At 42.9% G+C, this 15,771-nt stretch overlaps 1 protein-coding gene across 1 annotated transcript in view; it reads left to right on the plus strand.

Annotated features, from left to right (window-relative positions):
- Positions 1-1,862: 1,862 nt before the first annotated feature.
- Positions 1,863-15,771, plus strand: part of FRMD4A (FERM domain containing 4A) — a 335,840-nt gene continuing 321,931 nt past the window's right edge. Inside the window, exon 1 of the mRNA XM_059660122.1 lies at positions 1,863-1,943. Within this exon, the coding sequence (XP_059516105.1) occupies positions 1,878-1,943 (66 nt within the window). The 5' untranslated portion in view covers positions 1,863-1,877. The remainder of the gene's footprint in view (positions 1,944-15,771) is intronic.

The following is a 15,771-nucleotide window of genomic DNA, read 5'->3' on the forward strand; positions in this document are numbered from 1 at the left end:
CTGTTCCCACTTTAGAGAGCTCTGACAAGAGAAGGGGAAGTTTTATTGTAGAGCAAAGACTTTATATTCATAGTTTCTTCTCAATTTCATGTGGGCTACCTTATTTTTTGTCATCAACACTGGCTACTAAGTGGTCACACCCTGCCTGGAGACAGAGATTGGAATTCACACGGGCCCTAAAGGTTGGAAATGGTTTAGGGAACAGGACAGAACTCCCTTGCAGACCAAGGCTGTTTCTCATAGCACAGTTACAGCAAGAATGGTAACTAGGGGCTTGACAGGGAGATTTTCTCAGGCCTGAAAAGTTGTTCAAAGCAATGGTCTTCCTTAAGATATAACATTTCAGCCTTGCCCTAGCTGATTCAGCTCAGTGGGTTAAGCACTGGCCTGCGAACTGAAGAGTCCTGGGTTCAACTCCAACCAAGTGCATGTACCTTGGTTGCAGGTTGCAAACTCGATCCACACCCAGCCCTAGTCAGATCCGTGCGGGAGGCAATCAATCAATGTGTCTCTCTCACATCAATGTTTCTCTATCTCTCTCTCTTCTCCTCCCTTCCATTCTCTCTAAAAATCACTGGAAAAATATTCTCAGGTAAGGATTAACAAAAAAACAAGCAAAACAATTTCAGCCATAAAGGGAAAGAAATTCTGACACATGCTAAAGCATGGATGAACCTTAAAAACATTATACTAAAAGAAATAAGCCAAACACAAAAGGACAACTATTGTCTGATTCCATTTTTATGAGGTCCCAAAAGTAGTCATATCCATAGAGATAGAAAATAGAATGCTGGTTGCCAGGGGCTGGAAAGCAAGAAGAAGGTGGAGTTGTTATTTAATGAGTCTCATAGTCATTTTTACAAGATAAAAAGAGCCCTGGAGATTGGTTGCACAACGATGTGAATGTACTTAACAATACTGAACTTTACACTTAAACATAATGAAGATGGCCAATTTTATGTTATGTATATTTTACCACAATTCAAATGTTTAAGGTAAAAAGCAAAGCATACTTTGGAGGCAGAAAATGAGAAATGGCATTTACAAGGTTTAATGGATATTCTTTAACTGGCAGAAGCTTGAGGAGTTGACACAAGAGATTAAATTTTTTTGCTTGATGTTTATCTACTCTTACAGAGGAGGGTGTGGGAGGATGGAGATGGGGGAGTGTGTAAAGGATCTAATAATATTCTGAGGAAAAATTTAGTACCCCCACAATTTTCGTTTCCTTGTTTTTCACAAGACTATGTGCTTTTTTGTCATCGCGTACAGAACAAGGTCTGATGCGTGTTTTACAAAGGACTATTGATGGCGTGTCTGTGTGAATTGCCCGAGCCTTGGTCACAGCCAACTTCTGTGGGACCCGCTGCCCCGTCTACAATACACTCCAGTGTGTTTGGCCATTTATGAAAGGTCAGAAATGAACTGAGAAATGGCTAGAGTCAAAAACATGTGGCCCTATAAATATCAGAGTCAGACAGTTTATTTCATTTCCCCCACTCTGGCTTCTCACCCCATCTCACTGTCCCTCTCTTTCACTGTCTGCTGAGGTTCCTGCATTTTTGCCCGCTGCCTCCGACTGTGAAGTTACGTTATAAAGAGCAGACAGTGGCCAGATTTTCTTCACCTGGTGATAGCACCTTGTGCCCAGTCTGCTCCTTAGCGCCATTAATATAGCTCTTTATTTTCACCCTTTAAGATCTCCGGCTGCAAAGCACCAGGAGTGCGGTCTGCAATGTTCTGTTTTCTTTTAAGGGTTTCCACTCCCCATTAGTGGCAATTTTGCCTGGTGACTAAATTTGATGCCAGCCGTGTTTACTGAGCTGAGAGTTTGTAGGTTTGGGCTGTCAGCCTAAGACCAAATTGGAACGTTCATTATGACGTTAGCTGCCAAACTGGAAGACTTTGAAGTGACGCTGGAACATCTGCTCATGGACGTGTTTGTAAGTAAAGACTTTCACTTATTCCACGTGCAATAGGCCTTCCTTGCCACCCCCACAGTCTTTGTGACTGTCCCCATTACTGAATCTGATTCTGTTCCGCAGCACCTTGCAATTCTCTCTTATTTCTTACTGATGTGCCTTGTGAGGAGAACACCATAAACTCTCTAACTGCCTGAGGGGGCGGGGTGGTCTGTGCAGATTACATAGCAGAGAAGTGACTTTTAAAATCCAGCAACTTCCAGAGTCAGAATAAATGGATGAAGAAATATAAAACAGTTGGCAGAAGAGACAAAAGTAGTTTCAATGGGTATTCCTTGAGAGAATCAGATTTGTTTGGGAAGTGATCATTCCAGAAAAGAGGAGGGAAGTGGGCTCAAAATTCTGCATTTTTCAGATGAAGACGCCGAGAGCAGGAGAGAGCGAGAACTCCACTCTCCTCAGAGCCCCAGGCCCGGACCTGGTCACTTCTTAGGTATTAGGTTACCAAGACTTCCTCAGGAGTTGATTTTATGGGATGAGGCTGTTTGGGTGACTCGTTTTTAAAGAAACAGCAGGTGACAAGGATACTTCTGTTCTTGTGATGATTTTAGAAACAATCTTTGGAAACTCCTGGCACCCGTAGCAACTTAAACATCGCTTCGACCCCCACACTAACCACAAGCATTCTTAGTCTTTTCTCTGGGTTTTCGGTTGGTGACAGGTCTGTCTGTTCTGTATTATTGATGGGGTTTAGGGAACGATGGACTGTGAGAAACAGGCAGGTGGTAATGCAGCTGAAAGGTGTTCTCCTTCCAAGAACAACACTGGTGCTGCCCTGGGAAAGGCGGCTGCGGTGCATTTCGAGGACACGCCAGTCTGCGTCTGGAATCTGGAAAAGGCTGTGGAGGGCGAGGGCAGGCTGCACATCACGGAGTCCCTCTCAGGAACCTTTCAGGAAATGATGTGTTTTGGCAGATGTGAGAGTCTGGGGCTTTTTTTCGTTATTAATTTATAATTTGTCTTCGAACTGAAGCAACATTCTGCTGGCAGGATTCCTAGAGGGAATTAGCCTTTCCAGGGCTGGGTACCAGGATTCATTGGAACGTAGGTTGGGTCGGGAAGTTGTGACTTAAGGAGGAATGTGTCAAGAATAGAGAGCACCCTTCTGCATTTCCAGGGATGGAGGTTCATGGGCAGCAGTAAGAAGAGATAATGAGCAGCAGGATGGGGGCGATGCTTTGACAGCCGATGTCCTCTGCCCGGCCACCACTGCCTGCCACGGTGGGGCTACTGGGGGGGGGGGGCTCCAATGGGGGATTTTGTGGCATACCAAAGGGCTGGTGTGAGTTTGGTCATTTCAGGGGAAAAATTCATCAGGGAGTTATTTCATTTAAATACCACAAAGTCATTAATGTAGTACCTTTTCTCCTTAACTGCCCCTGCCCCACACCATTTTCCCAACACCTTCACCACCAGGATCTTGTTTGGAAGCTCCCAGATACACTCCCTCTTGGAAGGAAATGCAGCCACACACTCCATCCTCTTCTGTAAATACAACCCATAATGTCATGGCCCCAGCTGAGATCCTTACAAGGTCTGATTTGGACTAATCATCTAACTACTCTCCGCATTCAGCATTTCTCCTTCAATTCATCCTACCATTGTCATCTCCAGAGCAACCTCCCCACATTCTATTTTTGCAATTAATGAGAAATTACCATTTAGACTAGTTTTAGGTTCATAGCAAAATTGAGCATAAGTACAGAGAGTTCCCATGTACTCCTCCCCCAACACACACACACAACCTCCTTCCCTGTGGACATCCCATACACAAGTGGTTACAATCCATGAACCCACATTGACACATCATTACCTCTCAAAGTCAATAGTTTACATTAGGTCCACTCTTGGTAGTGTACACTCCATGGGCTTTTCAAATGTGTAATGATGTATCCTTCATTGCAGTATGTACAGAATAGTTTCACTGCCCCAGAAACCCTCTATGCTACATGTGTTCATCCTTCCCTCTCCTCTAACACCTGGTAATTGCTAATCTTTTTACTGTCTTCATAGTTTTGCCTTTTCCAGAATGTTAGAATTATATAGTATGTAATTTATTCAGATTGGCTTATTTCACTTAGCAAAATGCAGTTACGTTTCTAACATGTTGTTTTAGGTCTTGATAACTCATTTCTTTTTAGCACTGAACAATATTCCATTGTCTGAATGTATCACTTTTTTATCCATTCATCCACAGAAAGACATCTTGGTTGCCTCTGAGGCTGAGCAATTATGAATAAAGCTGTTACAAATATCCATGTGCAAGTTTTTAGGTGGACATAAGTTTCAATTAATTTGGGTAAATACTAAGAAGCTCCATTGTTTGATCATATGGTAATAGTTTAGTTTTGCAAGAAAATGCCTAACTGTCTTCCATGGCTGCACCGTTTTACATCCCCTCAGCAGCAAAAGAGAGTTCCTGGTGCTCCACATTCATGCCAACCTTTGGTATTGTTGTGGCAAATCAGTGTTTTGGATTTTAGCCATCCTAATAGGTGTGGAGAGATATATCATTGTCTTAATTTGCAATTCCATAATCATATACTATATGGGACATTTTTTTCATTGCTATTTGTATATGTTCTTTGGTGAGATGTCTGTTCAGGTCTTTGTCCATTTTTTAATCTGATTGTTTTCTTACTGTTGAGTTTTAACTGTTTATTGTATACTTTGGATACCAGTCATTTTTCAGAAACATCTTTTACAAATATTTTCTTCCAGTCCATGGTTTGTCTTCTCATTTTTTTAACAATGTCTTTTGCAGGACAGAAAATGTTCATTTTAATGACATCTACCTTATCAGTTATTACTCTCATGGATCACTTCTTGGTGTTGTATTTAAGATGGCATGGCCATACCCAAGGCCACTTCGGTTTTCTCCTATGTTATCTTCTAGGGGTTTTAAAGTTTTGTGTTTTATATTAAGTCTATGATCCATTTTGAGTTAATTTTTGTGAAGGGCATAAGGTCTCTGCTTAGGTTCATTTTTTTATTACATGTGGATATTCAGTTATTCCAGCACCATTTAGTGAAAAGACTATCTTTTCTCCATTATGCTATACTTGCTCCTTTGTCAAATCAGTTGATTATATTTGTGTAGATCTATTTCTGGACTCTCTACTCTGTGCCACTAATCTGTTGTCTATTCTTGCACGAATACCACACTGTCTTAATTTGTGTAGCTTTACATTAAGTCTTGAAGTTGGGTAATATCAGCCCTCCAACTTGGCTCTTTTCCTTCAATACTGAGGTGACAATTCTGGGTCTTTTGCCTTCCATATAAATTTCAGAATCGGTTTATTGATACCCACAAAACAACTTGTTGAGATTTTTATTGGGACCATGTAAAATCTATAGGTCTAGTTGGGAAGAACTGACATTTTGACACTATTGAGGTTTCCTATCCTGAACACGCAATATTTATCCATTTATTTAATTCTTTGTTGATATCTTTTATCAGAATTTTCCCATTTTCCTCATATAGGTCTTATATTTTGTTAGAATTATGCCTACATATTTTATTTTGGGGTGCTAATGTAATTGGTAATGTGTTGTTGTTGTTGTTTTTTAATTTCAAACTCCACTGTTCATTGCCAGTATAGAAGAAAGCAATTTATTTTTATATATTAACCTTGTATCCTGTAATATTTCTATAATTGTTAACTAGCTCCAGGAGTATGTTTTTTAATTCTTCCAGATTTTCTACACGGACAATCATGTCATCTGTAAACAATGACTGTTTTACTTTTTCTTTCCCTTGTATTTCATTTTCTTGTTACATTAGCTAGGACTTCCAATAGAAGTCTGAAAAGCTGTGGTGAGACGGACATCCTTGCCTTGCTCCTGATCTTAGTGGAAAGCTTCAAGTTTCTCGCCATTAAATACTAGCTGTAGGCTTTTTGTAGATATTATTTCTCAAGTTGAGGAAGCTCCCTTCTATTCCTAGTTTAGTGAGGGTATTTATCATGAATGGGTGTTGGATTTTGTCAAATGCTTTCCCTGCATCCATTCCTCTGGTAAAATATTTTCTCCTGAGTGCAGGCCTTGTTAAGAAGAACAGAATGCTCTGACATACCTCCGTGTACACATCCCTAAAGAATATTGAGAATGAGCTTTGAAGTTGCATGCACTTGGATCTCAATCCCAGCTCAGCACCCTCCCTAGCCATGAGACCGTCTGCAAGTGTTGAATCTTTCTGAGCTTTTTGAGCTTTGATTTCCTTATCAATACAGTGTAGCTAATACTACACAGTTTACAGGGTCACAGTGAAGATTGGAAAGGGGTAATTTAAAGCAAGTAACAAGGCCATGCTTGATGCCAAGGAGGCACTTGGTGAGTTAACTCTCTTCTGCCTTTGTCTTCCCCTAGAAAAGGCATCTGTTTTAAGTCCCTGGCCACAAAGCATTATTTCCCATTCTTCTGCTTCTCAAGCTCTACTGTAATCACCTAATTCCCCTCTTGAATTATCAGGGGTTTGGGTTCTGTCATAGCAGAGTGTTTCCTCCTTACTTTAACCACAGTTGTGGCTGTTTCTCCTGCCTGCTACCAAATTTTAGGATGCACCTGGCCCTGAGCTCTGCAGCCAACAAGGGATGGAGCCCTGGGCAGAGCTGTGCTTGGCTTCTGCTCTGCAGCTCAGCTTCTGAGGTGAGGACTCTGAGCAAGGTGACTTTTGGCTGCATTTCCAAAGCCATTTCCCAGGAGAGAGCCAGGGAGACTGTCTGACATCCCACAGGGCTTGGAAGGATTAAAAACCCACATAAGAATGAGGGCAACTGACATCCACGGGACAGTATCTCTTCTCATCCTTGCTCGGGACGACAGGCTTTCTCACATGCGTCTAATTGTCTAGAAAGAGAATTTCCATCAGAGGGCCATTAGCCTTGGCTTTCCTCTAAAGCTCAGAGCTGCTCATTAGGATGTCATCCCACTATCTCAAGAACAGCTGTTTCCATATTGACACTTCCTTTCCAGGATTACAAAAGGCCACTGGGGGGGTTTGTGGGATTGCAAGGCTTCTGCAAGATGAGATAAAAGGGACACATCAGACCTGGTGTTTCATAATTAGTTGTCACCACTCTGGGGCTCCTGTAGTTGCTGCAATGCTGCTGGGTTCATGAACAAAAATAACACACATGGGTGTGAATGAGCAGACACACACACACACACACACACACACACACAACACCACAGTACAGTAAAGAGCACAAAAGGTGAGCTCAAAGTGTATGAATGACTCTTCATAACTAGCTCCAGAATTGCTAGCAATGCTGTGGCTGGTGTAGTTGTCTTGTTCCTTTTGTCTATCTATCTTCACCTTGTTTCAAAGGATTCAAGGGTCTTCTGTCCAAAATACAGCTTGGAGGCTTCATGTCACCAGCAGGTCCATGGACTAAGAACCCTGTAACATACACTGAAGGAAAAAAGAGCAGAGGGAATTAAGCAGGTCTCCTGAAACACTGTTTGTTGCATTAAATAACCAGCTATCTAGAGTCAAGTTTGTTCATTCAGAAAGAGGCTGGGGAGCTCCAGCTCTCCCTTCCAGCATTCCATGCACACTTTCTCAAGGCCTTCCGTGACCTTCCGGTTACTACCCACTGCTCTCAGTTGTTATCTGGCTTAAACTCTATAACATTGCTCCTTCTGTTTGTAATTTAATTCTTGTTTTTATCAAAATAATACACATGCATGACAATGTTAATAACATTCTAAAGTTCAAGAGTATTACAGGGCTTATAAAAAACACAGCCCCAGACCCTTTCTCTCAGTCTCTGAGTCCCTCTCCCCAGGACCACCACAGATATCCCTTTCAGCTGTTGCTTCTAGTAGTTAACTCTATGTTTCTCAATAATATAATTATATTGTGATTTCTTAATTGCTCAATTTTTGGCATTTTATGCTGCCTCCCTAAAGGATGAGGCTTTAACTTACTCCACATTCCACAAGCACACACATATCTCTTCTTTCTTTCAAATATATCTATATCACAGTTTAAATAAAAATTCAGTTTTTCATTCTACCAAATATTTCTTATAGCTGAGAAATATTGTATATTATGATTATATACCTGAATTTTATGACTTTATGTTTTTCCAGGAGTTAATAATTACCTTGTTTCATTGTTTTCTTAATATTTACCCCTCAATCATTTTTCTCTAAATTCTTCAATAGAACGACTTATCTCCTCTCAATTTGAGAAACTCATCAAATAATCAACATATTCTCTTTTATTTTCTTATTTTTGAGATATTCTTCCTGGAGTCCTTCGTCCTCCTGCAACAACTGGGCTAGCTTCTAAGTCTCTTGTATGACTATATTTTTAGGCTCCTCTTTTCACCTCTCCTGTGATTAGTTCTTATTTTCTTGGAACTTATGTTCTTCTCTCTGTAGGCCAACTTTCTTTTGCTAGAGACTATCTTCCAGTAAACTTCTGAGAAAGGGTGAGTGAAAGGTGAACTTTTTGTTCTTGAATATCTGCCCTCACACTTAACTTGTTGAGTGGTTACTTATCTGCTGTTGAAACCTAGAGCTGCATTTCTATGCTTGACTCTTAAGTTCCAGGTCAAAATGTTTAGGCACCAGAAGCTCTGTATGTCTGAAGCTACTCATTTTCATCTCCCCAAACATTCTCCTCCTTCTGCGTAACTAACAAGACCATCCTTCCTCTAGTCCAGTGGTTCTCAACCTTCCTAATGCCGCGACCCTTTAATACAGTTCCTCGTGTTGTGGCGACCCCCAATTTCATTGTTACAAACTGAACATAATTAAAGCATAGTGATTAATCATAAAAACAATATGTAATTATATATGTGTTTTCTGATGGTCTTAGGCGACCCGTGTGAAAGGGGTCGCGACCCACAGGTTGAGAACCGCTGCTCTAGTCCCTTAATATAGAGGAACACTGTATACCTCCCTCCATCATTTATGATTCCCCAGTATCTTGTATTCAACCTCTCACCACTATCCTACTGCTGGACTTAATCATTGCTTATTTGGACATTTGCAACAAACTTGTAATTGCTCTCCTGGCCTCTAATACACTTTGTTTCTCCATGGTATTATTCATCCTCTATCATTCAAGTTCAACAAATTTAGGCTAGAAGGTATTACTTCTTCCCCCAAAAGTAACTTTTAATGACTCCCTCTTGCTCACAGAATAAGGTCTAAAATATATTTTTATATGCTGTACAAGTCGGAACCTGGTCTCATTGTCATTTTTTACTGCCTTTTTTCTCACATGTGATTCTACTATTTCATTTAATTTTTACAACAGTCTATTATCTGTGTTCATACTATAGGGGTTTAAAATTCAAATAGAATGGAATACCTCTAAACAAGCAGTAACTATTAGAATCCCCTATCCATCCTCATTTATATCTAAAGATCTGTCCACTACAGAAGAAATAGCTAAGATTTTGCCCATTCTGATCACAATCTCCTACTGAGAAACCCTAGGCATTTTGACTTCTGAGATGTTGGGAATCCTCTGCCATGGTCAGCAAACTGCAGCTCATGAGCCACATGTGGCTCTTTGGCCCCTTGAGTGTGGCTCTTCCTAAGCCTTAGGAGTACCCTAATTAAGTTAATAACAATGTACCTACTTATATAGTTTAAGTTTAAAAAATTTGTTTCTCAAAAGAAATTTCAATCGTTGTACTGTTGATATTTGGCTCTGTTGACTAATGAGTTTGCCGACCACTGCTCTAGTGCATACTCAAGATAAACCATAATCCCATGATGTAAGATCTCCAACCACCCATCTTTCTAGCAGATCAAGTGCTTTCCTTCTTCACCTTGGGAAAATACAGACTACATGGCTTACCCCAGAGACCCCAGGACAAATGGGCAGTTGCCCTTCGGAGGGATGTGTTCCTGGCAAAGGAGAGAAAGCTATCCGATAGCCCAAAGAAAGCCATCCTCCTTTGAAACACCACAGAGATTACTTAAATAAACCAAGATGAACCATTCTCCTGTTGAAGGAAATGACATGTTAAACTTCTGAAAAAGGGAAGCACGGTTATTAGAAGATTTAAAAGTTGATTGTTAGCCACCCAATGCTTATCTAAGACACCTGAAATTTGGAGGCTAAGCCTAGTAAAAATAAAAAGTCGACATTCATTGACTATTTGAAGGTGTACTATATATATTCCACTAATCCTGGGTAGTCAATACAATAGATAAAGACATTATTTATTTTGCCATTCTAGGTGCAATTAACAGTTTACCCTGTGCAAACTTTATAAACATGGCAAATCAATGCTGGTTATAAAAATCCATCCACAACTGATAGCACATGAAAAAGGGTTTTGCAAAATGGCCTTGAAAGCCAATCCACACAGCCAGCCCTGCACGGGTCAGCTTATTACCTACTTAATCACACAGGCACTCTGGCAATTTTATTGATTTGTCAGGACCTGAACATGACATCACTCCTAATAGCACATGCAGTAAGCCATTACCACCATGCAGAATAGCCTTTATCCCAGGCTGCAGCCACTGATTGCCTGACTGAGCCCCCTGCTGGGAAGGGCAAGTGGTGTTCTGATGGGGCAAAGCATACCAAGGCCAGATGTGAAGACCTTCCTATGGAGGTGAATAGTTGTATGATTTTGACAGCATGTTGATAAGCCTGGTATTTAATGTCCATGAAGCAAGGGATGCTAAGACAGAATACTAATTCTTACAGGCCGTTCATATTTTCCACTTGACTTTCTCCACAGCTTGATTATTGCCATCAAGATTGAGTGAGATTCTGGGATGCCCAATTAGCATGTGAGGTTTTCATCCAGCAAATGCTGTGTTTTCTTCCTACCCTGGAAGAATGAAGGTCTGACTTCCTTTGGGATGGGATGTGTGTTTTTGCATTGATGGAGATAGAAGGTCTTATGCCAGGCTGATTCTCTTCTCCTACTTACTAAAATAAAACATACTAAACAGAAAGGGTCCAAGAAGAAGCCTGCTTACCACCCAAAATATGTGACTAAGCTGGATGACCTCCAAGGAATTCAGATGGATAAAACACAGACGTTACAAAACAACATGGTGAGGTCCAGGAGGCTGTTGTGGTGATGGAGGCGACAGGCAAATAGTATGCAGAATTGAGAATGGAAAAAATGAGGGGTGTGTGTGTATGCCATTCACAAAGGACTTTTATAAACACCATTTCATTCTATCCTGTTGGGTAGGTGTTCAAGTACAAGCTCAGGTAAAAGCTTTTTTCACTTCACTACAAACATAGCCATAGTGAGGAGCGGAGTTCAAACAACAAAAGAAAACTCTTCCCATAAGCAAACATTCCCTTATATCCTGAACTGGTGGCCTGGCACCTGATACACAGCAGCCATACAGGAGAGCACAGTGGTTAATGGAGTCTGAAGCCACCTACAGCATCACCTGGGCAGGTCACTTCCCTTCTCTATGCCTCAATGTTGTCAACTTCACTTAGGGTAAATACGAGCAGCTATTTGATAAAGTGTTGTGAGAATGAAATGAACTAACATATTTTAAAACCTTTAAATTATTGACTGCAATTGAATGTGCCATATAAGGGGGTTGCCATTATTTTATTAGACACATAAAAATAATTGGTGAATGAATGATGTGGCATAAGCAATAAAATGAAATAAAATCGTTTTAGAGAAGGGCAAGGCCAATATCATAGAGCTCGATATCAGATACCGGAAGAGCACAGACAACATAATCTCAGGAGCAAATAGTAGAGGCACTTACCTAGTTCACCAAAACTTTACCAGCCACGATATTCAGAAGTAAAAAAAACAAAAACAATTCAGTTTAAACTTCTTTTATTTACTTTTTGCCTGTCTGTTCATGAAGACCTATTAAATGAAACCCAGAATGTAGTCAAAGTAGACAAGGGAAAGGGAAAGAAGGAAAGGAGGGCGGAAACAAGAAAGGGAGGAAGGAAACAAGGAAGGAAGGAAGGAAGGAAGGAAGGAAGGAAGGAAGGAAGGAAGGAAGGAAGGAAGGAAGGAAAGAAGGAAGGAAAGGAGGAAGGGAGAAGGGAGGGAGGAAAGGCAGGGAAGGAAAAATTTATCTGCCCACCTAGGTGAGCTATAGTTCTACCCACTGTTTCTTCCAAATGCCATAGGAGCAGGAACAGTATGTGCAAAGATGGTAATGCTAACAGTGCACTGTGTTGATGCAAACCGTAGTTAAAACCGAGAGAAAGGCAAACTCTCCTGCTCTGGTGAAGTGCAGATAATCTCCCAGGCCCCAGCTATGAGGTCTGGTGATGACTGTGTTGCTTGATGTCTTCGTCCTGCTCTTAGGGATATTAGGTTTCATGTTTGGCCTAAATTCTGGCCACTTTTCACATAGAAAATTATGGATGTAGGCAGTGTTTCAGTTTGCATAACCTCAGTCACAGCTTCCTCTAATGAGATGTGACATGAATTACCAGGTGAGCTGAGCTAGGAGCTAAGGGACATGGTGTGGGATGTTGAAGAAACACAGGCCTCCCCTTCTAAGCTTCCCTCCTTCCTACTCTAGGAATTACCCAAATTGGTTAGGGCTATGCTTCCTTTGTGTGTATGTGTTTGGGTCGATCTCATCCTATTTATCCTCCTACCTGTTTTACCTGGCAATAATTGACAAGGGCAAACTTCGTTCAAGGCTACAGATTCTCCCCTCCCCCAGCTCTGTGGGTGATGTCTGCAGTGGGAAAGGAGGGGTGTGGGCCCCTCCTGCCCGGGCAGCCTCTAGCATGTCCAGGGTTGAGGTGGGCGGGAGAGGCCAGGACAGGAAAGTCTCTCTCCCTCTGGTACTGACAGGTGTTTAAACCCAACTCTTGTCCCTGTGGTGTGCTTCATGGGGCTTTGAAGGCCCTTCCTGCCTTTCCCATTGCTGGGGGTTTCTCAGTGCAATTCCCTGGCATAGCCAGGCTTCCCTTCAAGACTCCTCTCTTCGCCTGGGCCCCACACCCAGCCCCTTCCAGGGGGGCTTGGCTTGCTCTTCACACAACACACTCAGTACCTAAGAGGAACCAAGACCAACTCTCTCAGCCGCCACATCTGACCCAAAACAGTGGGATGGAAGTCACTCCCAATATCCCACCAAGCCGACATTTCTATCCTAATGAACAAAATAAAGCATTACCAATGAGCATGCTAAGTGCTGGTGAGTTATACTGAGGTAAGATATGCACACGTGTGGGGCTCCAGATTGCCAAGGGTCGGCTGCACAAACAGCCACTTCAGGCACTAGGCCAATAGCTGGAATAGTCCCCGAGTCCAGCGTGTCACTGAGCAGAGCCCAGAGGTTGCAAAGACCAATCCTCATATCTGCACCATGACCCAGGATTCTGTCAGGGGGACCCGCCCTGCCCACGGCTTGTTAGCTGGCACCAGGTTGGCCAGGGCCTGATTTGTGAGTCAGCTATTGCCCCTGTGCCCACCCACTCTGCCCGATGAAGGTGGCCCCCTCCTGCTGCTGCCTCTCCCAGGACCCGGTTGTAAACTGCCTTCTCTCTGACAGGCCTTCATCTCCAACTCCTTTTTCCACCCCAGTGCTATTCCTGATCAAGAACACCCATTTGATTTGATACATCTTGCTTCAGTGTATCAAGACATTGATTTATCTGAAATGTGGTTCATTCGTTTCCTATGCATTTTTGTTCCAGAGCTTGAGTGTAAACATTTTAATTGAGACTAGAAGGAAATGTTCAAAACAAGCAACCCCAAACTTCACTGGCCTTGAGTGCTCTGTTCCAGGAGGCATCAAAAGCAGCAGCTTCAAGGACCCTAGGACAGATGTGTGTCTTCTCCACCCTATCTCCCCAGGGTTCAGAGACACCCTATCCTGGTCCCATCTTCCCTATCAGTCCCATGGTCCTTGTGCTGTCCCCTGGGTGCACAGGGAACCCCCTTGTCCACCACATGCTCTCTCTAAGTCATACTCTGCTCTCTTTAGTTTTTCCTAATTCACCATCTTCCATTTCTTTGTTCCAACGAATCCCTGGTCCCCCAGTGCTGGTCCTTGGCTCTTCACCCTCAGATCTGTTCCCTTTTCTCTCCCTTGCCTGGGTGGCTAGTTTCCTGCCTTCAGTGCATAAAAGACACTGGTGGGGGATTGGAGGGGGTAAGAAGGGAGAAGCAGGGCAGTCCTCCCCCACCCCCACCCAGCACTGGCATATGACTCCAGCAGTGGTGGGGTCCCCAGCCTCGGCCAGGTGACCATCTCCTCCCTGTGTCCCTCAGACCAAGGCTTATGCTGGCTTCCGGCTGCCTCCCCAGCTCCTGTGGGCTTCTTTCTCTTCCATCACCTGTGCTTAGCTCCAGCAGACATTGAAGCTGTGGTTCCAGAGACCCCAGAGCTGCTACATCTAACACCATTTCCTGTATCGAAAGATGTTTTTCATTTTTCTGAGAGCCCACGGATGTAGCTCCTTTTTGGATTTCCAGCCTGCTGTCCTCTGATCAAGTCCTCTGTGACGGGGGGACCGGGCCAGGGGGTGGGGGGACAGTATAACTGACTTCGGTTTTCAGCTTGGCTCTGACAGTTCCAGCTGTGCCACCTTAGTCAACTTCTGAAACCTCTCTGAGCTCCAGCTTCACCACCTGTACAATATGAATAATGAAACTCAGTTCTGCCATTGAGACAACCTTTGGTAACCTTCCAACATGTTGTCTACTTCCAGCATGGCGGCTACTGGGTACTCATCAGTCCCCTCAGCTCTCCTGAAGTGGTCACATCCCCTAAGGTGTGAGTGCATATCCCCTCCAGGGAAACATGTTTGTGTTAGTGGCCTTCTGGAAATAAATACTTTAGACTCACGAATTAATTTTAAATGTACAAATCTCAAACGCCCATAATTAGAAAGGTGGTTTTGGACAAGCTGACCTTTGAGAGCCTTCCTATTTCTCTATGAGGACTAGGGAGGGCTTTGGGCCACCTTCTCCTCCCCATTAGCTGGAAGGAGGTGCTGATATGAGAAATGATCCTGCTCCCCGTCCCCTAGGGGGGAGGGGGAATGTGTGGGGCTCAAATGTGTGGGAGTCTGGCCCAGGGTTATTTCTGTTTCCATTAACATTCTCTTCTATATGTATTTTAACCTTAATCAGTTGCACATGTTTTAGTTTTATTTGCACTTAGTTCATTAAGGTGTCCCTTATGATCTGAACTATGCCATGAGGCCTTAAGCTCTTCAGTGAAATGTTCATTAATACCCCTGGGAAACAGGAAGTTGCATTTAGTCAAATATAAATAAAGTCAGCTCCCAGGGGCTTTGCCCTGGCCTGGGTCAGGAAGGAGACGGGGACTTCGCAGTTGATCTGATCCAGTGCCCCCTCTCAGACTGCGCTGGAGGAAGAAATTCCCAAGACTCCGGACAAATAAGTGCTTTGAAAATGTGCCTGTCCTTTGTTCAACACCATTAGATAGTGAAGTGGGGTTTTATAAAGGAAAGAGATTCTATTGATTTGGCCAAATAATTGGGTATCATTCCAGATTTATTGAAACCAGGCAGTGCAGGGAGGAAGTGAGGAATGGGAGGAAAGGTATGGAAGCCTAAACCACCTCGCCAAAGACGCCTGCAAGGCCTGTTGTAGAGCTTTCCGTCTTTCCCGTCTCTCCTGCTCTCACCCTCTCACTAACTCTCTGGCTGCACATATGGAACCAATTACCAACAAAGCCCGATTGTTATATATTTGGAATTTCCCACATCAACTTGATGCTTTCTTTAACTGCCTCTTAATGTGTGTCTGCTCTGGGTGACCAGACCCACATTTCCAGCCTGCCCACCCCCTCCTCCATCCCTCCCTCCCTTCGAAGA

The sequence above is a fragment of the Myotis daubentonii genome, chromosome 1 (genome assembly GCF_963259705.1).
Source record: "Myotis daubentonii chromosome 1, mMyoDau2.1, whole genome shotgun sequence".
NCBI classification, from domain to species: domain Eukaryota; kingdom Metazoa; phylum Chordata; class Mammalia; order Chiroptera; family Vespertilionidae; genus Myotis; species Myotis daubentonii.